Genomic DNA, 25,874 nt, shown 5'->3' with positions numbered 1-25,874 from the left:
CTCAAGACCAGAAAGCACAGGTGAGTACTCACAGCACATGAGCACAATATTAAACAAAGGTTCTATTAGTATACAAGAGTACACGAAAGTGATGCTCAACTGAAAGTGAATTTAACGGTTCTATGTACTGCAGGTGTTATGACCTGGTTCTATACTGCTGGTGTTATGACCTGGATTGTCTTGTTCCGATGTACTAATAACCGTCACGCGGTTCATTCAGACTATTTCTCTTCCGGCCTTGAACCCTGAGCTCTGGTCGCTGGACGGAGTATATAAGGCAGTGAACTCTCCACTCTGGCACACAACTCTCGCTCTCTGCTCCCAGTCCTCAAGTCTTCCCTCTTCCTTCTCCTCTTCGACCGACCACTTTACCTCGATCACCACGTCGACAACGAACCGAGGGCTCAAGTACACTATAAACTGAGGTCACTAAAGCCTGCAACATGAGGGTGGCATCACACGTAATGTTTGCCGGTGAGTATCGCTTGTTGCATCCCAAGGTGTTGTTCAACACATGCCACACGCATGTACACACAAACACACACCTAAAATACCCACAAATACATACACGTACACTTCATACACATTATCACCCAAGCACAAATTGACAAACATACATGGAAGATCGAAAATGTTAATTTCCACTACATGACTGTCGATGGAAAGTTATTTGAGAAACATGATGCGTGATTAAAAATTCATTTACAAGACCGAATCGATTAAATAAATTTCTATTCAGAGGGAATTAACAGTTTTGTATTACATTCAAGAGTGAGAAATACAGGAACACTGACTCAGTAAGTAATGATCATACGACAGGATGACTGTATAACACGGACACACACGCTTAACATACAAGAACAAATTTCACTACAAAACGTTCACGTTTAATACTGATAGTTTCGTCGGGGGCAGGAGAAAGAATGCAACAACCAAATGTAAGCAGGGATAAGCTTATTATAGAACGTATGTCCTAATTTGACCTAAGATTAGGAATAAAATTACATATTTAGGCGTAAGACATGTAATGGAGATGCTATAAATGCTGATTCACTTTATTTTAGCATATTTTGAGTATTCCAATAGCACAAACGTGAATTTTTGTTGGAAAAACAAACCATTTTTTGAACATACGACCAATAGCTGCTACAAGTGCTATTATATCATTTATGAGGATGGTTTGTAATGCTGTTCCTAACATGAAAGTAAATCATTCATGAACAATTAAAGAAAAAAATTGAGGAACCATACTGGACCACAACATTTATTTCACTGTTGTTATTCTAGGAGCAGAGTCACCCTCCATTATAAAACTTTTAATTTCAAAACGATTAACTTCTTGTTAAAATTTCAAACCAAACAGTGGCTGCTGCCCATCAACACTATAGTAATCAATTTACTGTAAATATTGAAACGTAATCTTTATTTAAATTTGAAAATAAAAATCTAAGGACAGAATTGATAACAGTTTAAACCAAATTATCAATAATAAGTACAATACTAATGTTAATAATTATACAATCATAAAAACAAATAAAAATTCATGAAGTTTAATCCCCGTAGAATTAAATACAAACACACACCTTAATTTTATTGACAAATATGCTGCATAAATATGACTGTAGAGAGTTAAATAACAGACAAAAGAGCTACAGACTGGGAGCAACGGTGATGATGATAACAGAGTTTAGGGAGGTAATGATGTGAGTTACATAAATAATAAGGCTCTTGCTCCTTTATGTATTAAACAAATACTCTTTAATCTCTTTTAACAGCACTCCTTGGGGCGTCATTGGCGGCACAGCTGAATTACTTAGCACCAACGAACGGTTTTAACGGAAACGGAGGCAATGGCAACGGACTCCGTAATGGTAATGGCCGCGTAAATGGCAATGGCGGCTACAGGAATGGAAACGGCAACGGAGGTTACACGAATGGCTTTAGCAACGGAAACGGTGGTTACAAGAACGGAAATGGAGGGAATTCAAACGGCATTAATGGGGTGAATGGAAACGGAGGAAATACTAATGGATATAAAAACGGAAACGGCAATGGATTCATAAACGGAAATGGTGCATACACCAATGGAAATGGTGGAATAAACGGAAATGGTAACGGTGTGACCAACGGCAATGGATATGTAAATGGAGGATATGCCAACGGTAATGGGGTGATATCAGGGAACGGCAATGGATTGATTAACGGGAACGGCAATGGAGTGATTAATGGCAACGGTAATGGAGTGACCAACGGTAACGGTGTGATTAACGGGAACGGATTTTACAATGGCCTGGTAGACCCCATCGCCGCCCTTGGTGACGCTATTGGAGGCGGAGGCGTCCCCAGCGTGGACTATCCCGTCCTGGCTTCTGTCCCATTCACCGGATTCTCCTGCACCGGACAAATCCCCGGATACTATGCTGATACTGCCCTAGAGGCCAGATGTCAGGTGAGTCTTATGCTGCCCCCGAGGCCGGATATCAAGTGAGTTTTATGCTGCTCTTGAAGCCGGATGTAAGGTGAGTCTTATGCTGCCTCCGAGGTATGATATCAAGTGAGTTTTGCTGTTCTTGAAGCCGGATGTAAGGTGAGTCGAATACTGCCCCAGAGGTCGAATGTCAGGTGAGTTTTATGCTGCCCTTAGGGGCCGGATGTCAAGCGAGCCTTATGCTGCTCTCGAGGCCGGATATCAAGCGAGTCTTATGCTGCTCGTGAGGCCGGATTGCAGGCGAGTCTTATACTGTTCTTGTGGCCGGTTGAAAGGTATTTCTTTGATTTCCTTGAGGCCAGTTACCTACTAATCCTTATTTCTGACACTGAAGATTAGTACAACTTTGCTTCACTAACACTATTGTTCTCGGCAGGTGTTCCACATCTGCCAGGCCGATGGCAGGAGCGACTCTTTCCTCTGTCCCAACGGCACCATCTTCAACCAGCAGTACTTCGTGTGTGACTGGTGGTACAACTTCGACTGTTCCACCGCCCAGCAGTTCTACGGTCTCAACGCTCAGATTGGTCTCACCAATGGTAATGGTAACGGGTATTCCAACGGCATCGTTAACGGAATTGTCAACGGTAATGGAATTTATGGTAACAGAGTGAATGGAAATGGTGCACCTAATGGAAACGGAGCAATCAATGGACTCTCTAATGGAGTTAATGGAAATGGATTAGCTTATGCTAATGGAAATGGGGTTTCAAATGGAAACGGTGGTAATGGCTTTACTAATGGTAACGGAAATGGTGTCACTAATGGTATTGGTAATGGATATTCATATGGAAACGGGAACGGTTATGGCAACGGTAAGAGAGTAAATGGTAATGGCCTTACCAACGGTAACGGCGTCAATGGCAACGGAGTCAATGGAAATGGCTTCAATGGTAACGGCGTCAACGGAAATGGTGTCAATGGTAATGGCTTTTCCAACGGTAATGGCTATTCCAACGGTAACGGCGTTAATGGAAACGGAGTAAATGGTAATGGAGGCAACGGTAACGGTGTCAACGGTATTAGCTATACCAATGGAAAAGGCGTGAATGGCAACGGAGTAAATGGTAATGGCTATACCAATGGTATCAGAGGCAACGGTAACGGCGTCAACGGAAATGGCTATAACAATGGTAATGGAGGCAATGGTAATGGTGTCAACGGTAACGGTGTCAACGGTAATGGCTATACCAATGGTAACGGCGTCAATGGCAACGGAGTCAATGGCATTATAAATGGTAATGGAGTCAATGGTAATGGCTATACCAATGGTAATGGAGTCAACGGTAATGGTGGTAACGGTAACGGCGTAAACGGTTATGGCATCAACGGTAATGGCTATACCAATGGTAACGGCGTCAATGGCAACGGAGTCAATGGCATTATAAATGGTAATGGAGTCAATGGTAATGGCTATACCAATGGTAATGGAGGCAACGGTAATGGTGTCAACGGTAACGGCATCAATGGAAATGGCTATACCAATGGTAACGGCGCCAATGGCAACGGGGTCAATGGTAACGGCTATACCAATGGTAATGGTGTAAACGGTAACGGCATCAACGGTAATGGATTTAGCATAGCAGCGCCAGCCTCTCCCTCCGGGTTGTACCAGACGCCCAGCTTCTAGACGACGCGTCACACGACGCTTGTAAACATTGCCTTGTGACAAACCGCAGCTGCTGTTGCAGGACGCTTCTCTATCATTCTGTAGCTGAAGATTTTCAAGTAAATATTCCTCAAGAGGTAGCTTAAGCCATTAAGCCAAACTGCTGAGCCCGACGAATTCTGGTACACATGTTGATGGTTGTTTCAGACCACAGGACGTTCGTGGCGTGTCCTGGTACACATGTTGATGGTTAGTCCAAACCATATTTGGTTCTACTTCTTTATTAGACTGAAGTTTTCAAATACTATTTCATATTGTATTTAAAATGCAAATATATTCATTAAGGGAATACACATCACAATAAATTATTTGACATGTTTTCTAGGATGGAAAAGTTCTGCTGTATGCTCAGTGACTGCCTTTTGTTTCTTCTTCCACACTGTTAATTATCACATTTATTGCTTGCTTTATATGCTGACTTATATTTTCTTATAATAAAAGTGTTTTTTATAAATAAATATATTATTCCGAAAGTCATTGTTTTTATTCCATCTCTTAACATGTTAGTTATATTTACCAGAAAAGCCACGATTATTAATTATAAAAAAAGGAAAACTTTAGTGAAGAGAAATAACGATCAGAACAAGTCTTAAATATGAAGAAATTTCTCCAGGTGTTCGGACGAAAGGTGATCTGTAGATACGTGCATGTCCTGAGCAGGTGTTTCTCTTCACTTCTTTGTCCACAATTTATGAGCTTCGACCAGCTAAATAAATATTGAAACAATATTTTACGGGACTAAATTTAGATATTTTAATTTTTAGATATAGAGTTCAATATAATTAATGACAATTATTCCTAATCGGGGAATAATTATTTACTGATCCTCACATAAGGATTTTATGAAGTCTCATATTTTTTCTGTTAATTAAAATAAATTATGTAATATTGAATACAAATTATGTAATTGAACAAATGGATAATAACTGCGAGGAATGGTGACAACGCCATTTAAAATTTCTAACAATCGCTTCACGTAATCTAACATCCAATATAATGCATCTCAAATTATAAAGCATTTGAAGTAGACGATACAAATTTATGTCACATGTATAACGGGTAAATTATTATAGTAATTTTATCGAATAACGTCATATTTTATTTGTTAAACGGTAAATGAAATCTTTTTTAAAATATATTCCCTGAAAAGTTACCAATGTTAGAATTCTATATTTACTAAAAGTGCTTGTTTTTTTTTTTTTGGTGTTGGGTTTATGCCTATCAAATACAAAAGAGTTATTAAGGTAACCACAATAGTAAACTGACCAATCAGCAAGTATATTAACCCTGAACAAAGTTAAGGCCTATCGCAAAGTTTCGGTGAACATATTTACCAAGATGCGGAGTACCCATTTCGGTGCATATATTTATATATTAGTCCTCCGAAGTCCAGGGCAGTTAAGGGATACTAATTTATTTTAACTATTCAGGCAGTTTTGAGTATAAAAACCAAATATCATTAGACAATTGGAATGTATTTCTACACATCATATTTTTAACTAATATTGACATATTAAAAAAGTAATGTATAAATATGCTCTGGTTGGAGTCTTGTAAACTAAAATGCTTCACAACTTTGCTATAATAGGTATACTAAAAAGAAGGTTGAGAACCGGGGTAACCACAGCCACACAACACTCCCGGTTATTCTGATCTACTGTCTCAGGCAAGGGATCTTGCTGGACCAATGTGTAGTAGAACGTTTACACGCTTGTCAAGAATTAGCTTTCACGATACTGTGGTACTGGTGAGTGGAACATTAGGCAGACCATAGTAAAAAAAGGATGTAGTGGATGTGTTGTAAGAAGAGTTGAGACAGCTTGAAATGGGTGATTGGAGCGTTGTGTATGGGTGAAGCGGGCTACTAGAGCGTTGATTTAGTGTAAAGCAGGTGACTGTAGCTTTCCGTCAGCGTAACGAATGTCACTGGGGCGTTATCACTGTAGTGTGTAAATAAAACGTTGTCATAGGAGCATGTCATAAGGAGCTTTGTCCCAGGAGCTTGTCAATGAAGTGTTTAATTGGAGAATGTCACTTATGTGTTGTCACTGGGTCATGTCACTGTAGCATGGTATTAGAGCGTTGTGTGATCGTCAGTAGAGGGACTGTAGCTTGGTCAGTATGTAGGCAAGTGACATAAGAGGATCAGACGCAGCAGGATGGAGTGTGCAGCTGCACCGCTCATTATGAATGCAGCAGCTGCACAAAGTCACAAACACGCCTCTTCGAGGACGCTTATCACAGTTCAAATACAGCATTTAAATATATATTTCAGTCAGCCTTGTTGTACACGATGGCGAAGTCCTTCCAAAACATTAAGTGAAAAGCCGTACAGTCGTGCCTAACACTTCCCCTCTTTCTCGTGTTCCATCCCCTCTCCCTCCTACTCATTCCGCTCTCTCTCTTACTGCTTCTCCTTTCACTTTTGGCCAATCATCTCTCCCGCCTGCATCTCTCCATTTTATTCCTGTTTCTCGCAACTGCCATTCTTCTTCTCTCTGCACTTCTTTTCCTCTTTCCCTTATGCCACTAAGCGCACAACGATGGATGGGCAGACGGCGCTTCTCTGGACTGCCAAGGGACTTACGACACTTTCAACAAAGGAGATTACTACACAAACGTAAGGCCTGCGGGAGTACGAAAATACCTAACAGGCAGGACTCAGAGTCACTGTGAGGGGCATGAAGTCTGGCTTTAAAAGGATAACAAGCGGAGTCCTTCAAGGATCGTCGACAGAACTTACACTATTTCTCATTTTATTAATAACCTTTCTAAAAGATTTGGATTTAAAATGTCGATGTTCGCAGATGATGCAAAATTAATAAAAAACATCAAAGCAGATGTACTTGATAAGCTGTAGAGTTTATGTGGGAAATGGCTACTACATTTCAACGACAGCATGTGTAAGATGCCGAAAATGTGATCAGCTGACAGGAGACAATAAGACTATTCACATTGAAGGGAAACTTTTTACTTATAATTAATAGAGAAAAAGACGTGGGAGTGGACATATCATTAGACATAAATGCAGACGCATATATAAAGAGGATAAAGTCACTAGTACAATCAACACCGGCAAAAGTCATACTATAACTGAGGAACATAAGCAAAGAGGCGTTCAGATCACTGTGTATCATCTGCAAGCGTCCAATCCTACACTTTGGGGATGAAGATGACTTTGAGAACTGTTTTTAATATTAGCGAGAAAAAAAGAGATAAACGAGATACAAAAGTGACGTAAAATTCTTCTAGGGATTATCAATGGAAGGAAAAAGCATACACGAAATCTTTTAAAATAATTACGAATTGTTGGAAAACAAAATGAACCAAGAAGGAAAGTGAGTTCAGAATGGAACAAGCAGATATTAAAGAAAATTACGGAGCGACTCTATCTTTCACAACCGACGGCTGGAAATGCGTAACCCAATAGCTAAAGATCGATATGCAAAGAAAAATTAGGAGAGTAAATACACACAAACATACGTATACACATGCACGCACACACTGCGTTTTCCGGCGGAAGCAGAAAAAATGGGCAGAGTTTCTTTCACCCTGATGGCCCTGTTCACCTAGCAGTAAATAGGTACCTGAGAGTTAGACAGCTGCTACGGGCGTGTTCCTGGAAATATGTGTGTGTAGAGAGAAATATATGTAGTGGACATAATAGAGGAAAAATAGATTGCTTAGAGAGGCGGGGTCCAAGAGCTAATTGCTCGATTCTGCAGACACAAATAGTAAATGAAAATTGTAAATATACACACGATTCCAAATGCAGATATGGCAATCCTAAAAAGTTATAATCCGCCTGAATTAAAATGAGCTAAATCAAAGAGATGAAGCTCAAGACCAGAAAGCACAGGTGAGTACTCACAGCACATGAGCACAATATTAAACAAAGGTTCTATTAGTATACAAGAGTACACGAAAGTGATGCTCAACTGAAAGTGAATTTAACGGTTCTATGTACTGCAGGTGTTATGACCTGGTTCTATACTGCTGGTGTTATGACCTGGATTGTCTTGTTCCGATGTACTAATAACCGTCACGCGGTTCATTCAGACTATTTCTCTTCCGGCCTTGAACCCTGAGCTCTGGTCGCTGGACGGAGTATATAAGGCAGTGAACTCTCCACTCTGGCACACAACTCTCGCTCTCTGCTCCCAGTCCTCAAGTCTTCCCTCTTCCTTCTCCTCTTCGACCGACCACTTTACCTCGATCACCACGTCGACAACGAACCGAGGGCTCAAGTACACTATAAACTGAGGTCACTAAAGCCTGCAACATGAGGGTGGCATCACACGTAATGTTTGCCGGTGAGTATCGCTTGTTGCATCCCAAGGTGTTGTTCAACACATGCCACACGCATGTACACACAAACACACACATAAAACACCCACAAATACATACACGTACACTTCATACACATTATCACCCAAGCACAAATTGACAGACATACACGGAAGATCGAAAATGTTAATTTCCACTACATGACTGTCGATGGAAAGTTATTTGAGAAACATGATGCGTGATTAAATATTCAGTTACAAGAACGAATCGATAAAATTAAATTTATATTCAGAGGGAATTAACAGTTTTGTATTACATTCAAGAGTGAGAAATACAGGAACACTGACTCAGTAAGTAATGATCATACGACAGGATGACTGTATAACACGGAGACACACGCTTAACATACAAGAACAAATTTCACTACAAAACGTTCACGTTTAATACTGATAGTTTCGTCGGGGGCAGGAGAAAGAATGCAACAACCAAATGTAAGCAGGGATAAGCTTATTATAGAACGTATGTCCTAATTTGACCTAAGATTAGGAATAAAATTACATATTTAGGCGTAAGACATGTAATGGAGATGCTATAGATGCTGATTCACTTTATTTTAGCATATTTTGACTATTCCAATAGCACAAACGTGAATTTTTGTTGGAAAAACAAACCATTTTTTGAACATACGACCAATAGCTGCTACAAGTGCTATTATAACATTTATGAGGATGGTTTGTAATGCTGTTCCTAACATGAAAGTAAATCATTCATGAACAATTAAAGAAAAAAATTGAGGAACCATACTGGACCACAACATTTATTTCACTGTTGTTATTCTAGGAGCAGAGTCACCCTCCATTATAAAACTTTTAATTTCAAAACGATTAACTTCTTGTTAAAATTTCAAACCAAACAGTGGCTGCTGCCCATCAACACTATAGTAATCAATTTACTGTAAATATTGAAACGTAATCTTTATTTAAATTTGAAAATAAAAATCTAAGGACAGAATTGATAACAGTTTAAACCAAATTATCAATAATAAGTACAATACTAATGTTAATAATTATACAATCATAAAAACAAATAAAAATTCATGAACTTTAATCCCCGTAGAATTAAATACAAACACACACCTTAATTTTATTGACAAATATGCTGCATGAATATGACTGTAGAGAGTTAAATAACAGACAAAAGAGCTACAGACTGGGAGCAACGGTGATGATGATAACAGAGTTTAGAGAGACAATGTTGTAAGTCACATAAATGATAAGGCTCTTGCTCCTCCCTGTATTGAGCAAACACTCTTTACTCTCTTTTAACAGCACTCCTTGGGGCGTCATTGGCGGCACAGCTGAATTACTTAGCACCAACGAACGGTTTTAACGGAAACGGAGGCAATGGCAACGGACTCCGTAATGGTAATGGCCGCGTAAATGGCAATGGCGGCTACAGGAATGGAAACGGCAACGGAGGTTACACAAATGGCTATAGCAACGGAAACGGTGGTTACACGAACGGAAATGGAGGGTATTCAAACGGCATTAATGGGGTGAATGGAAACGGAGGAATTACTAATGGATATAAAAACGGAAACGGCAATGGATTCATAAACGGAAATGGTGCATACACCAATGGAAATGGTAAAATAAACGGAAATGGTAACGGTGTAACCAACGGCAATGGATATGTAAATGGAGGATATACCAACGGTAATGGGTTGATTAACGGGAACGGCAATGGAGTGATTAACGGCAACGGAGTGATAAACGGAAATGGAGTGATCAACGGTAACGGTGTGATTAACGGGAACGGATTTTATAACGGCCTGGTAGACCCCATCGCCGCCCTTGGTGACGCTATTGGAGGCGGAGGCGTCCCCGGTGTAGACTATCCCATCCTGGCTTCTGTTCCACTCACCGGATTCTCCTGCAATGGACAAATCCCCGGATACTACGCTGATACTGCCCCAGAGGCCAGATGTCAGGTAAGTCTTATACTGCCTTCAAGGTCGGATGTCAGGTGAGACTTCTGTTGTCCATGAGACCGGATGTCAGGTGAGTCTTATGCTGCTTCCGAGGTTTGATATCAAGTGAGTTTTATGCTGCTCTTGAGGCCGGATGTAAGGTGAGTCTTATACTGTCCCCGAGGCCGAATGTCATGTGAGTCTTATGCTGCCCTTGAAGCCGGATGTCAGGCGAGTCTTATGCTGCTCGTAAAGCCAGATGACAGACGAGTCTAATACTATTCTTGTGGCCGGTTGAAAGATATTTCTTGGATTTCCTTGAGGGCAGTTACCTACTAATCCTTATTTCTGACACTGAAGATTAGTACAACTTTGCTTCACTAATACTATTGTCCTCGGCAGGTGTTCCACATCTGCCAGGCCGATGGCAGGAGCGACTCTTTCCTCTGTCCCAACGGCACCATCTTCAACCAGCAGTACTTCGTGTGTGACTGGTGGTACAATTTCGACTGTTCCACCGCCCAGCAGTTCTACGGTCTCAACGCTCAGATCGGTGTCACCAATGGTAATGGTAACGGGTATTCCAACGGCATCGTTAACGGAATTGTCAACGGTAATGGAATTTATGGTAACAGAGTGAATGGAAATGGTGCACCTAATGGAAACGGAGCAATCAATGGACCCTCTAATGGAGTTAATGGAAATGGATTAGCTTATGCTAATGGAAATGGGGTTTCAAATGGAAACGGTGGTAATGGCTTTACTAATGGTAACGGAAATGGTGTCACTAATGGTATTGGTAATGGATATTCATATGGAAACGGGAACGGTTATGGCAACGGTAAGAGAGTAAATGGTAATGGCCTTACCAACGGTAACGGCGTCAATGGCAACGGAGTCAATGGAAATGGCTTCAATGGTAACGGCGTCAACGGAAATGGTGTCAATGGTAATGGCTATTCCAACGGTAATGGCTATTTAAACGGTAACGGCGTTAATGGAAACGGAGTAAATGGTAATGGAGGCAACGGTAACGGTGTCAACGGTATTAGCTATACCAATGGAAAAGGCGTGAATGGCAACGGAGTAAATGGTAATGGCTATACCAATGGTATCAGAGGCAACGGTAACGGCGTCAACGGAAATGGCTATACCAATGGTAATGGAGGCAATGGTAATGGTGTCAACGGTAACGGTGTCAACGGTAATGGCTATACCAATGGTAACGGCGTCAATGGCAACGGAGTCAATGGCATTATAAATGGTAATGGAGTCAATGGTAATGGCTATACCAATGGTAATGGAGCCAACGGTAATGGTGGTGGTGACGGCGTAAACGGTTACGGCATCAACGGTAATGGCTATACCAATGGTAACGGCGTTAATGGCAACGGAGTCAATGGTAATGGCTATACCAATGGTAATGGAGGCAACGGTAATGGTGTCAACGGTAACGGCATCAATGGAAATGGCTATACCAATGGTAACGGTGTCAATGGCAACGGGGTCAATGATAATGGCTATACCAATGGTAATGGTGTAAACGGTAACGGCATCAACGGTAATGGATTTAGCATAGCAGCGCCAGCCTCTCCCTCCGGGTTGTACCAGACGCCCAGCTTCTAGACGACGCGTCACACGACGCTTGTAAACATTGTCTTTTGACAAACCGCAGCTGCTGTTGCAGGACGCTACTCTATCATTCTGTAGCTGAAGATTTTCAAGTAAATATTCCTCAAGAGGTAGCTTAAGCCATTAAGCCAAACTGCTGAGCCCAACGAGTTCTGGTACACATGTTGATGGTTGTTTCAGACCACCTGCACGTTCGTGGCGTGTCCTGGTACACATGTTGATGGTTCGTCCAAACCATATTTGGTTCTACTTCTTTATTAGACTGAAGTTTTCAAATACTATTTCATATTGTATTTAAAATGCAAATATATTCATTAAGGGAATACACATCACAATAAATTATTTGACATGTTTTCTAGAATGGAAAAGTTCTGCTCTATGCTCAGTGACTGCCTTTTGTTTCTTCTTCCACACTGTTAATTATCACATTTTATTGCTTGCTTTATATGCTGATTTTTATTTTCTTATAACAAAAGTGTATTTTATAAATAAATATATTATTTCGAAAGTTATTTTTTGTATTCCATCTTTTTACCATATTAGTTATATTAATCAGAAAAAGCCACGATTGTTAATTATAAAAGAAGTAAACTTTAGTGAAAAGAAACATCAATCAGGACAAGTATTATATATGCTAAGAAATGTTCCCAGGTGTCCGGACACCTGATCTGTAAGTATCTACCTGTCGTGAGCAGGTGTTTCTCTTCACAGCTTTCTCCACAGTTTCTGACCTCCGTCCAAATAAATAAATATTGAAACAAAATGTTTTACGAGACCAAATTTAGATTTTTAATTTTCAAATATGGTGTTCATTATAATTAGTGACAATTAATCCTAATAACTATTTACGTAAGGATTTTAGAAAGTCTTTCATATATTTTCTGTTAATCAAAATATAAATATATATAAATATGATTTACATGTAAGCAGTAAAGCATTATCTTAGTAAAGCAATTGTCCAGAATGAAGGTCAGAGACTTACTTTCCTTCCACTAATGGCTTATATATCCATTATTGTAATGAACAATATAATACTGAATACAAATTATGTAACTGAACAAATGGATAATAACTGCCAGGAATGGTGACAACGCCACCTGGAGTTTGCAACAATCGCTTCACGTAAACTAACATCCAATATAATGTCTCACAAATGATAAAGTATTTGAAGTAGATGATGAAAATTTGTCATATATTTACCGGGTAAGTTCTTATAGTAATTTTGTCGAATAACGTCATATTATATATATAAGCGGTAAATGGAATAATATATACAATATATTACCTGAAAAGTTAACAGGATTAAAAGTCTATATCTACAAGAAGTGCTTGCCTTGGTATCTCGGATACACGCTACTTTTCACTTACCACCTGGCGATTCTGTTCCCCTGCTGAAGTTGCCACTCGGACGGTTCTTGAATTTTCTTAGGTTGTGAATATTACTGATCGTAATATGGCAATATGGCATCAATGGGGGTTAATTCTCAACCGGATTAAGTTCGTTAGAGCGGCGGCCATCCCTCACTACATCGAGGTGCAGAGGTCTCCTCTCTCACGCCGTCCACCGCAGTACCCACAACTGGAGCCGCATCCTCATTCGTGAAATTGACATTCTGTCCCGTTTTCTGTTTTAGCTTCTCTGGGAAGTTTGGAAAAGGCACTTCAGTACGACAGTTTCTGGACGCTGGGAAACCTTAGGAGGACGGGCTGCGAACAGAGAGCGTGAAAGGTGTCATTCATTCTCAAGCGTGCTGTAGTTACTATTTTGCAGAATTGTGTACAAGCAGGGTCCCGCCAAACACACACCGAAACTACGACGTTGGTACAACGTTCGAACAAGTTTTAACAACTCCTAATCAGTTATAACAACCAATATAGCAAGTTGTAATAACGTTCTAATACGTCATAAACACGTTAAGCCAAGATATAACAACTTTATTACAAGTTGAAACAAGCGGAAAATGGAGAATTTTCGGTTTGTGTCCAGGGGTGGACGCTGCCCACTGCCTCTCGAATCATTTGTATATTTGTATAATACAATATACAAACTCCCCTACAATACCAGGATGGATGTAAGTTCCAGTGGTCTGGAACTTTGTAGTTTAATAGACTCGTTGTGCTCCCAGCCCGTCCTCTTAAGGTTTCCCAACGTCATGAAACTGTCGTACTAAAGTGCCCTTATCCTAACCTACCAGAGGACCCAAAACAGAAAACGGGACAGTATGCCAATTTCGTGAGCCGCTACCATATTCTAGTACGACAATGTTTGGTCGTAGGTTGAGTATACGTCAAAATGCGACGTGCTATTAAGAGGACGGGTTATGCTCTAGAGTCATGTTATTTAAATTAACCCCATTGTTGCCATATAAGATTAAGAATCACAACTTGAGAAAATTTGAGAACTGTCTGAGTGGCAACTTCAGCAGAGGTACAGCATCGCCAGTGGCAAGTGAAAGGTTGCGTGTGTCCAAGATAAGGTCTTGTAGACCTGAGTGTGGTACCATAGCGTTTTGGGGAGCTTTCAATTGAAAATGAAATTGAAATAACTTTATTGAGGTATAAAAACACACAAATGGATGAGGTAGCTCAAGTTATTCTCACCCCGTTCAGTACTACGTGTTCATATATATATAGAGAGACACATCACAAACAATAAGCATATTACCGTACATTCTGAGTGATAAACATATACATTTCTTCCTTTATACATGCATTTTGGGGCCAGAGATCGCTTAGTGGAGGAAACAAGGACCCGAAGTGAACGAATCATGGACGTAGGTCTTCGCCGGCCGGTCTTTGTGGAACACTAAATCGGGTCAGTTCAGATAATCCTAGCGATCACTTTGATGATTGTTCCCGCCGGAGGCGGCTAGTTTATTGTGCATCCCATACTCATCCTGTGAGCGGTAGCGCAAAAAAGCATTAATGCGCAGACAAGTCCGGTGAAGAAAACGTGAGCACAGACAACCAGGTAAACCCCCTGTAGACCGACAACGTAATAAGTGGTTTGCCGGTCCGGGAACCACTTTGACCCAAATATCCAAATACCCAAATTACGGGCTCACTATAGCCCGTGCTACTTGGACACTTAGTTCTGAGTAGCTAAATCTAAAACAACAACAACGCTCCGGGAGCTAAATTAGACATATTATAGCGGCAAACAATGGCTTCGTTATCAGTTGGCATTGTGTACAGCAAATGCAATATCTTTGTATTTGTTCTCGGAGACACTTGGAAGTCGACATCAAGTCGACACAAGACTTGATAATGGTCCAGGACGGACCGAAACGTCGTCGTCTCCTCATCTTCTGGTGTGTGGTTTAATCGTCATAACTATATTGGTAAGTTTGTAATGCACAGTTGCACAGTTCACACATTATATTGCTTAACTCATCGTTGCCAAGTATTGCAATTGTCGTGACCATATCTCCTGCGTTTATTTATTTAAGTGGCTTTATCTCATTTTCATGGAATACCTATGGTGGGTGAGTTCACCAACTTCCACATTACAAATACTGTTTCCATAACTACTTGGGTTGGACGGTAGAGCAACGGTCTCGCTTTATGCAGTTCGGCGTTCAATCCCCGACCATCCAAGTGGTTGGGCACCATTTCCCCTCCCCCCCCCCATTGTCCCATCCTAAATCCTTATCCTGATCCCTTCAAAGTGCTACATAGTCGTAATGGCTTGGCGCTTTCCCCCTCATAGTTTCCTTCCCTTGCTGTTTCCATAAGACAGGAAACAAGATAGCCAAATTAAGTCAAACAATCAGGTAAAGGCTATCCTGACAATACACAAATACCTACAGTGATTAATAAAGGATAATAAGTAGATATCAATTTGTATAATTACATTTAATCCGGCTAAAGCTCCAACAATCACTACCCTGATACACACGGTTCTCAAATTACGTAAGCCAACTACAGAAGCCAATTTCGTTCTACACCGTTACCTTAGGAACCAAACAACGAAAAAATAAGTGTTGACGTTACGAAATTCAGCATCGCGTTGAAGCATCCTTTAATATTGCTCTCAAATTTCTATACTTCTGTTTTGCCCACAGTTATCAAGTAATTACAGAATGTTACAGTACGTAACGTGTATTATCTGTCTTAGAGTCACTGTAATACGTGTGTTACAAGAGTTTCAGTAATACTTCAGAAGCTCTGTCATTTGTTCCGTATTGCGAGTAGAATCCATCGTAACGATATTCTCGTTGGCTGGCGTCTTCGTTACTCATTCAGGAGTCAAAATTGTATTTGTTTAAAGTAGCGTTTATATGGAAGGAGTTGCCAGTTGACAACGCACGATGGGAGTTGCAGCCGTTATTTGTGTCAATTGTATATTCGTTATTTGTGTAAATATATGTTCGTTTTTTGTGAAAATATGTCTGCATTCGCCACCATCCCAGGTGTTGTCGATGTTATTTTATTTTATTCACCGTTATTCTTGTCGTTATTGATTCCACGTTATTGTCATTTGCCTTTTCTGTGTCTGCTGGTCAATTACCTCCGTTGTTGCTTTTCTTGTGTCTGCTGTTGAATTACCTCCGTTGTTGCTTTTCCTGTTTCTGCTGTTGCATTACCTTCGTTGTTTGCCATTCCTGCCGCTGGTTGCTGTTACTAAAATTCTTGTTTGCCGTTACTGTGATCACTGGTGATTTTACCCGCCGTTTGTACTGTGTTCCAGTGTTGGATTAACAGTACCTGGATGTTCCTAATCAAATAAAATAATATCATTAAGGGATCATATTAGCAAATATACTGCATTAATATGTTGACTATTTACATTGCATTGCTAGATCAATATTGACACGAGTTATGGAAGCTGTAGAATTGTTTCAAGTCAAATTAACAAGAATATTATAAGTGAATTGACTATTATTGTAAAAAAGTTAGGTATATTCTACAAAGAATTTTAAATGTTATGTGAATATGTAAATATGAATAAATATCATCATATGCATAAACGTATTAAACTTACCAGCAAACAATATACATATTGTCAACCGTGCTGGAGACCTCGTCGAGGGTGTGGTGAGGTGTTGGAGGATGTGGTGAGGTGTTGGAGAGTGTGGTGAGGTGTTGGAGGGTGTGGTGAGGTGTTGAAGGGTGTGGTGAGGTGTTGGAGGGTGTGGTGAGGTGTTGGAAGGGGTGGTGAGGCGTTCGATCTAGTCTGTTGGTCACGCCTGCCAGATTTCATCTTTCTTCCTCTGACAGTTATAAAGACACTTCAGTTGAATTGTTATTTTATTTCATGGATTAACAATTATCCAATAAGATCTTCAGGGGGGACTTGAGTAGTGTCAATATGTGCGTCAAATAATGCTTTTTCTCTTGTCATCCTTCGAAGCTGCATTTGCTTCACAGGAAGAGTTCTGACCGTGCAATCCTGACTTATTATGGCGGTATAATAATATCAATAAAACGAAGAACAGGCAAAGGAAGAAAAACATAACAATAATCTGAAGAATGGCTATTGCGTTTTCCATTTCCAGTTCGGGAGCGTTGACTAGTTCCGTTGTAATCTTCATCTGCGCAGTGTTTACAAATGGTCTTCGGCCATGGCTATGCTGGTCGGAGCCCGACCAACCAAGAGGAGTCGGTGGTGGTGGTGGTCTGACTGCTGTCGTTGCTTATATACCTGGTCATGTGGTCGACACTCGACCTAGTGTACAAGGTTGGATGGTGGAGAGAGTATAAGCTGGCTGGGTCGAGTTCATGGTCAGAGGAATACGCTGTGGCTTGCTGCTCAGATCAGAGTGCATGATGCACAATGCTCTGCCTCATTAATCTGACTCTGGAGCCATGCTCAGCTCCTAGCTAATCAAGAACTTGAGTTATGCTCAGCTCCTAGCGAGTCAGTGTTGGAGCCATGCTCAGCTGCTAGCGAGTCTGGCATTGGAGGCATACTCAGTTCCTAGCGAGTTGGGCATTGAAGGCATGCTCAGCGCCCAGCGAATCAAGCACTGGAGCCATGCTCAGCCCGCAGAGGTAATTGCCTTTTCCATTATTTGTTCATCGTGCCCAAACCCAGAATTATATGTTACCTTGAATTTTAATATTTAATTTTTAGTCTAATGTTGGGAAACATGAATCCAGTGTTTTTGGTATTATACTTGTTAGGGTGTGATTGGCCTAGAGACTGAACAGCTATGAAGATGGAAGCAGTCTGTTGGTGACTGTGGTGATGGAAGAAGTCTGTGCACTAGGGGACACAGGTGGAAACTGAGTGCCCAAATGAGCCATAAAAACGATAGAAAGAATTTTTTCAGTGCCAGAGTAGTAGACAAATGGAATGTATTAGGAGGTGATGTGGTGGAGGCTGACTCCATACACAGCTTCAAGTGTAGATATGATAGAGCCCAGTAGGCTCTGGAACCTGTACATTAGATGATTGACAGCTGAGAGGCGGGACCAAAGAGCCATAGCTCAACCCCCGCAAGCACAACTAGGTAAGGATACACACACACACACACACACACAAACACACACAAGTCCATTTCTAGTTAAACACGAGACAGTGTTAGAGAAGATTCAGAGGTATGCCACTAGAATTGGCCGGGAAGTGAGAGGTATGAAGTACGAGGAAAGGCTAAGGGAGCTGAACCTCACGTCCCTGGAAAACAGAAGAGTAAGGGAAGACATGCTAACCACTTACAATTCTCAGGGAAATTGACAAAGTGGACAAAGTCAAACTCGTGTGGAACACAAACAAGGGGACACAGGTGGAAACTTAGTACCCAAATAAGCCACAGGGACATTAGAAAGAACTTTTCAGTGTCAGACTAGTTAACAAATAGAATGCATTAAGCAGTGATGTGGAGGAGGCAGACACCATACACAGTTTCAAATGTAGATATGATAGAGCCCAGTAGGCTCAAGAATCTGTACACCAGTTGATTGACGGTTGAGAGGCGGGACCAAAGAGCCAAAGCTCAACCTCCACAAGCACACAACTAGGTGAGTACAACTAGGCGAGTACACACATATAACCACAGACGAGCCATTCACATACTAAGATCCACAGAAGAGCAGAAGAGCAAACCAGAATGACAACCTCCTTCACCAACACAGTCACTCACAGATTGTTTCATTCATTACCTTCACACACGGATTGCTTTCATAAGTCGCCCACAGACTCTTCCTTCAACTTTATAGCAACCCACAGACTGCTTTCTGTATCATGAATGTCACCCACAGATGGCTTCCTTCTTTGTCAAAGACAACAACAGACTGCTTCCATCACCACAGTCACCCTGTGCCCCTTGTGTTAAATATTCTGTCTTTATCTACCCTATCAATTCCTCTGAGAATCTTGTATACTGTGATCATGTCCCTTTTAACTCTTCTGTCTCCCAGTGACGTGAGGTTTAATTCCTGTAGCCTCTCCTCGTAGCTCATACCCCTTAGTTCGGGTACTAGTTTGGTGGCAAACCTTTGAACCTTTTCCAGTTTAGTCTTATGCTTGACTAGATATGGACTCCATGCTGGAGCCGCATACTCCAGGATTGGTCTGACATATGTGTCATACAAAGTTCTGAAAGATTCCTTACACAAGTGTCTAAAGGCCGTAGAAACTTATGTTAGCCAACCTGGCATACGATGCTGATGTTATCCTCTTGATATGGGCTTCAGGGGACAAGTCTGGCGTGATATCAACCCCCAGGTCTTTCTCTCTCTGACTCTTGAAGTATTTCATCTCCCAAATAATACCTTATAACTGGTTTCCTGCTCCCTACACCTATCTTCATTACATTACATTTGTTTGGGTTAAACTCTAACAACCATTTATTCGACCATTCCTGCAGCTTGTCTAGGTCTTCTTGTTTGTGTGTGTGTGTGTACTCACCGAGTTGTACTCACCTAGTTGTGCTTGCGGGGGTTGAGCTCTGGCTCTTTGGTCCCGCCTCTCAACCGTCAATCAACAGGTGTACAGGTTCCTGAGCCTATTGGGCTCTATCATATCTACACTTGAAACTGTGAATGGAGTCAGCCTCCACCACATTGCTTCCTAATGCATTCCATTTGTCAACCACTCTGACACTAAAAAAGTTCTTTCTAATATCTCTGAGGCTCATTTGGGCACTCAGTTTCCACCTGTGTCCCCTTGTGCGTGTTCCCCTTGTGTTAAATAGCCTGTGTGTGTGTGTGTGTGTGTGTGTGTGTGTGTGTGTGTGTGTGTGTGTGTGTGTGTGTGTTATTAAATATTTTTATTACTGATAATATTTATTATTTACAGTATATCCATATTATTAGCGATGCCATTTAATTTTATAGATGCCATTAAAGATGTTGAGTAGTGGCGTGATATAACGTCCATGTTTTACAAGTGTTAACGTTTTGCCTTGTTCTTATATTTTCGTAGTAAACATAACTCAAAAACGTGTCTGTCTTGTGTACAAAACACAAAAAATAATTATTGTAACCTAGAGCTCGAGGTTATTGTCATTATTTTCCTTATTGTCTTTATGTTTATATATTTCTCTAGACACAGAACTACAATTAGAACGTCAATATTATTATATCTCTGGAGGACCTTTAATAAAACTAATTCATAATGATAATGTCCTGGTCTAAGTTAACTTGATATAAAAACGTATTCTTCCATACCGTCAATATTAGCCACTAACATGATCAATGATTCAGTGCAAAAAAATAAAAAAAAAATAAATGTGAACAGGGGAATAAAAACAGGATTTATTTGCGATATTGCATCTATTTTTAATACAAAAATAATTTTTGTGATAGCTCTGTAAGCCAAAAATAAATTGCATATAGTAAGCCAACAGCTGCTGACGCTTTTCTGACAAACATTTACCATCACCTATGTAAGGCCAAGACTGGTGCACAACAAAACGCTTCGACAAAGGTGCAAAATAGGGCTGATTCAACACACACATCACAGTAATGTCATATATCTGTGAAGGAATCTCAGGAGCTGAGCAGCGGGGATCAATAAAGCCCTTATAGCCTTCTCCCAAGATTCTCTCATGTCTTATTGAGATTGTATTCAGTGTATTTAAAGAAGAATAATTCAGTATCTTCAACGATGTTAAATATATCATTTGATTATGAAAATACATCATTAACTATGGCGATAATACTGGTAATGGTAATGAGTTGTTTGACTTTTAAATGGAATATATTAAAATGAATCATACGACCATGAGGTATACCAACAGGAAGTAAACCGCCTTGAAGTATACTACCATCAAGTAAACCACTATGAGGTATACCAACATAGTAATATGATAGAAGCATCGTTTGTGACAGTCTTATTGCCTCTATCAAATGCTAGCATTTTAAAATAAATAATTATACCCTTTACAGAAGCTCACGTAAGCATAAAATGCACGAATACCGTAGCCGCAGGACAACACTAAGGCCGTAGGACAATACTGCAGCCGCAGGACAACACTGTGGCCGCAGGACAACACTGTAGCCGCAGGGGCAACACTATGGCCGCAGGACAACACTAGCCTCAGGGGCCAATCAAGCTCCAATATCCGCTGAAGTTCAATTATTTAAGCTTTTAGAAGGAAGCTAAAGGAAGCGCATCTCAACCAGCACTGTGAAGCAGGGGAGGGCAGTGTTCATCCTCTGGGGGTCTGGTACAGACTGCTGGGAGTCGAAGGCACAGTGCCAATGGTGTTCCCGTTGACTATAATGCCGTTGGAATCCCCATTTCCGTTTCCATTTATGTGTCCATTTCCATTGAAGAGTCCGTTTCCATTAATATTATTGTATCCATTACCATTACCAAATCCATTGCCGTTGGTTAATCCATTTCCATTACCAAATCCATTGCCGTTAACTAATCCATTTCCATTACCAAATCCATTGCCGTTAACTAATCCATTACCATATCCATTACCGTTAACTATTCCATTTCCATTACCAAATCCATTGCCATTAGATAGTCCATTAATGAGTCCATTTCCATTCAGAAGACCATTTCCATTTGATCTGACTCCAAAAATTCCATTACCGTTGACAATTCCGTTAACGATGCCGTTGGAATAACCGTTACCATTACCGTTGGTGAGACCGATCTGAGCGTTGAGACCGTAGAACTGCTGGGCGGTGGAACAGTCGAAGTTGTACCACCAGTCACACACGAAGTACTGCTGGTTGAAGATGGTGCCGTTGGGACAGAGGAAAGAGTCGCTCCTGCCATCGGCCTGGCAGATGTGGAACACCTGCCGAGGACAATAGTATTAGTGAAGCAACGTTGTACTAATCTTCGGTGTCAAAAATAAGAATTAGCGTTAGCTAGTAACTAGCCTCAAGGGGAAGCCCAAGACTATCTTTCAGCCGGCCACAAGAACAGTATAAGACTCGCCTGACATCCGGCTACAAGGGTAGCATAAGACTCACCTGACATCCGGCCTTAGGAACAACATAAGACTCACCTGACATCTGGCCTCTGGGGCAGTATCAGCGTAGTATCCAGGGATTTGTCCGGTGCAGGAGAATCCGGTGAATGGGACAGAAGCCAGGATGGGGTAGTCCACGCCGGGGACGCCTCCGCCTCCAATAGCGTCACCAAGGGCGGCGATGGGGTCTACCAGGTCGTAGTAATATCCGTTCCCGTTAATCACACCGTTCCCGTTGACCACTCCGTTACCATTGATCACTCCATTACCGTTCCCGTTGATCAGTCCGTTACCGTTGATCACTCCATTACCGTTCCCGTTGATCACTCCATTTCCGTTCCCGTTGATCAGTCCGTTACCGTTGATCACTCCATTGCCGTTTAAAACTCCATTGCCGTTAATCACGCCATTGCCGTTCCCGTATATAAATCCATTACCGTTCCCATTTATAGCTCCATTACCGTTACCGAGTATCGCTCCGTTACCGTTCCCATTGACAGCAAATCCATTACCATTGCCACCATTTGTGTATCCGTTTCCATTAATTACCCCATTGCCATTTCCGTTTCCATTTACGTAGCCATTAACTCCATTGCCATTTATTATTATTCCATTTCCAAATCCATTTCCATTGAAATACCCTCCATTTCCATTGGAATAACCATTGCCGTTAGCGCCATTTCCGTTTCCATTAACTCCGTTGCCGTTGAAGCCGCTCGTTGGAGTTAAGTAGTTAAGGTTCAGTGCCCAACATCTCCCAGCCAGCGCTGCTGTTGGAACATAATTAACTAATACAATATGTGCAGAAGCACTTTAAATTATACAATATGTGTAGTAGCACTTCAAATTATACATTATGTGTAGTAGCACTTCATATCATTCAATTTGTGCTGAAGCACTTCAAATTATACAATATGTGCAGAAGCACTTCAAATTATACAGTATGTGTAGTAGCACTTCATATCATTCAACATGTGCAGGAACACTTCTAATTATACAATATGTGCAGGTGCACAATATAATTATTATAATGTGCACCTGCACATTATTGTGCATTATTTGAAATGCACCTAATAATATATTAGGTGCATTTCAAATAATACACAATGTCAGGTGTACTTTATATAATACATTAGTCGCGCTTGAAGTTATTCAACACGTGGATGTACACTGCAAATAATACAATAGGTACAGGAGCATTTGGAATAATGCCACATGTGCAGGAATACTAAAAAAATACAGTATGTGCAAACGTACTTCAAATGCACTTTAGTTTTTTCAACTTTAGGAGCAAAATCCTATTTTTACTACATCTGCCAATTACACAGATGAGTTTATATGTGTACCATTGTTGCATAAATACTATTTTCCAATTTATTTAGCCTCCTACTAATCAATTTTCTTATATCTTTCTGATGCCAAAGTTTGATATAAAACTCATAAACACATTTCCAAATTATTTTTGTGAAATTTATAGATGACTATGTATTTGTGTATGTATTTACTATTTGCATTTAATATTTATATTTACTATTTGTGCCTGCAGAAACGAGCTATTAGCTCTTGTACCCCACCTTTCTAACCAATCTACTATATTTACTATATCTATCTTTTATTTCCAATTATTAATCTATTATTTCCTCTTTCATGGCTACTGCATATATTTATCTCTATTACACGCGCACACATACACGTGTGTGTGTGTGTGTTAAATAATTGTATAACTATGTGCGTCTGTAACCCTTTACACCACCGCCTAAGGGATTGGTATGGGATGGGTAATGAATTAATTAAAAGAAGTTCCTTAAATTTTTTTCATCTGTTTGTTCAGTTCCCCTCAGAATCGGTTATGTCGTTATCAATGTTCATAGTTTCCTCCAGTGAGATTAGGGCCAATTCCCTCAGCCTTACTAGCTCTGTCCCATTAGCTCTTGAATCATACTGCAGTTTTTGCACCTTTTCTAGATTTGTGAATTACAAGTCGGAGCTGCATATCCAGCGGTTGCTCTCACGTAGATTGAAAACACACACACACACACACACACACACACACACACACACACACACACACACACACACACACACACACACACACTTAGTCTGAGTGTTTGCAGATTAATCAACAACCTTTTTTTAATCTCAAAGTATTTTATAGAGAAGTGCCTGATCCACTTACCAGCAAACATTAAGTGCGTTGCAACCTTCATCTTATGAGTTTGCTGAAGACCGAGCCAGGTGACTAGTGTGTGAGTACGACCTGCAGCTCTGCTGGAGGCGCTGAAGGAAGCTCTCGATGAGGAAGAGAATGAGAGGAGAGATCGAGTGTGTAGTGGAGTCGCGTCCTGCCGCTGTTATATATACTAAGCCGGCACTCACAGCTCGGGTCACCTGCCCGGCCGTTGTTAAGTAGAACAGGTCAGAGGTCTCAAACTCGGGCACTCTTCTCGTCAACTTTCATTCACTTTATTCTGAAATGTTGCAGTTTTAATATACTGATTTATCGTCCGCGCCTTCTCTCCCCTCTCAATCTCTCTCTTTCTCACTCTCTCCCTTTCCGTCTCTCTCCACCTCCTCTCTCTCCTCCTTTCATCTCTCTGTCTTCCCCCCATCCCCCCCCCCCCCGTCCCTTTCCAAATTCTTGTCCTGGTCCCTTCCAAGTGCTATATAATCTTTATGGCTTAGCGCTTTCCCCCATCTTCCTTCATCTCTTCTGTCTCTGTCTGTCTGTCCGACTCTTTCTCTTTCTCTTTCCCTTTCTCTCTCTCTCTCTCTCTCTCCCTATTTTTGTTTGTATATCTATCTCACGCTCAGCTGAACAATATAACCCGGCGAGCAGTTGTTATGACAAAACAATGACCGATAAGAATTATCACAAGAACCAGATATAATTCCTAGTAATGATGAGGAAGAAAGAGGAGATGTTTCCTCACAAACTTCCCGCCATTCTGCACCCTCGGGGGTTCAGGGACGCGCGCGCGCGCGCGTGACGTGTGCGTCCCAGCTAGCTGGGTTCACTTTCTCCTCTGAATACGTGATTTCAACGTCATATACCACTGGTATTTTACCCCACTAACAATTCAGTTTTATCGATGGTATTATTCAAATGTTCAAGACAAGAATTTCCAGATGCATAGGTACATTATGTCAAGAATAATTTAATGTGTTGGGGGAAGATCTCGAGCCCAGCATTTGTCCTTCGTCCCAATGACTCCAAAGGATACCTGATCAACCAGGCTGTGACTCATACGTCAGGCTGCGAGCAGCCGCGTCTAACAGCCTGGTTGATCAGTCCAGCAACCAGGAGGCCTGGTCGACGACCGGGCCGCGGGAACACTAAGCCCCGGAAGCACCTCAAGGTAAGGTATGACTACATTGGATCACACAGCGAGTGATCTCATCAATGTGGTCAATGGCCAGCTCAATGAGTCATATCAGTAAAGTCAATAACCA

General features: G+C 41.0%; 3 protein-coding genes across 3 annotated transcripts in view; 2 read left to right on the top strand and 1 right to left on the bottom strand.

Moving 5' to 3' along the window:
* Positions 1–323: 323 nt before the first annotated feature.
* On the top strand, positions 324–4,448 carry LOC138349635 (uncharacterized). The gene is made up of 3 exons (XM_069321005.1): positions 324–474; positions 1,776–2,449; positions 2,865–4,448. The coding sequence occupies exons 1-3, from the start codon at positions 444–446 to the stop codon at positions 4,116–4,118; spliced, it is 1,959 nt and encodes a 652-aa protein (XP_069177106.1). The 5' UTR covers positions 324–443; the 3' UTR covers positions 4,119–4,448.
* A 3,871-nt stretch (positions 4,449–8,319) lies between these two features.
* On the top strand, positions 8,320–12,162 carry LOC138349826 (uncharacterized PE-PGRS family protein PE_PGRS20-like). Its single transcript, XM_069317918.1, has 3 exons — positions 8,320–8,470; positions 9,773–10,434; positions 10,816–12,162. Exons 1-3 carry the CDS (start codon positions 8,440–8,442, stop codon positions 12,037–12,039), a joined length of 1,917 nt encoding a protein of 638 aa, XP_069174019.1. The 5' UTR covers positions 8,320–8,439; the 3' UTR covers positions 12,040–12,162.
* Positions 12,163–20,744: 8,582 nt separating this feature from the next.
* The window catches only part of LOC123759808 (uncharacterized), a 99,171-nt gene continuing 94,041 nt past the window's right edge, over positions 20,745–25,874 (bottom strand). Inside the window, exons 4-6 of the mRNA XM_069317928.1 lie at positions 24,601–24,892; positions 22,461–23,194; positions 20,745–22,247 (exon numbers count right to left, since the gene is read on the bottom strand). Of these exons, the coding sequence (XP_069174029.1) occupies positions 21,642–22,247; positions 22,461–23,194; positions 24,601–24,631 (1,371 nt within the window). The 5' untranslated portion in view covers positions 24,632–24,892 and the 3' untranslated portion in view covers positions 20,745–21,641. The remainder of the gene's footprint in view (positions 22,248–22,460; positions 23,195–24,600; positions 24,893–25,874) is intronic.

Source organism: Procambarus clarkii, chromosome 8, assembly GCF_040958095.1.
Source record: "Procambarus clarkii isolate CNS0578487 chromosome 8, FALCON_Pclarkii_2.0, whole genome shotgun sequence".
Lineage (NCBI taxonomy): Eukaryota > Metazoa > Arthropoda > Malacostraca > Decapoda > Cambaridae > Procambarus > Procambarus clarkii.
Note: the sequence above shows the minus strand (reverse complement) of the source record. Positions and strands in the feature narration are given on the sequence as shown.

What these genes read in the sequence shown, in the direction of transcription:
- LOC138349635 (XM_069321005.1), top strand. Translation starts at nt 444, where the DNA reads ATGAGGGTGGCATCACACGTAATGTTTGCCG. An exon ending in ATCACACGTAATGTTTGCCG is followed by an intron (nt 475 to 1,775) that starts GTGAGTATCGCT and finishes CTCTTTTAACAG; the next exon opens with CACTCCTTGGGGCGTCATTG. An exon ending in CCCTAGAGGCCAGATGTCAG is followed by an intron (nt 2,450 to 2,864) that starts GTGAGTCTTATG and finishes TGTTCTCGGCAG; the next exon opens with GTGTTCCACATCTGCCAGGC.
- LOC138349826 (XM_069317918.1), top strand. Translation starts at nt 8,440, where the DNA reads ATGAGGGTGGCATCACACGTAATGTTTGCCG. An exon ending in ATCACACGTAATGTTTGCCG is followed by an intron (nt 8,471 to 9,772) that starts GTGAGTATCGCT and finishes CTCTTTTAACAG; the next exon opens with CACTCCTTGGGGCGTCATTG. An exon ending in CCCCAGAGGCCAGATGTCAG is followed by an intron (nt 10,435 to 10,815) that starts GTAAGTCTTATA and finishes TGTCCTCGGCAG; the next exon opens with GTGTTCCACATCTGCCAGGC.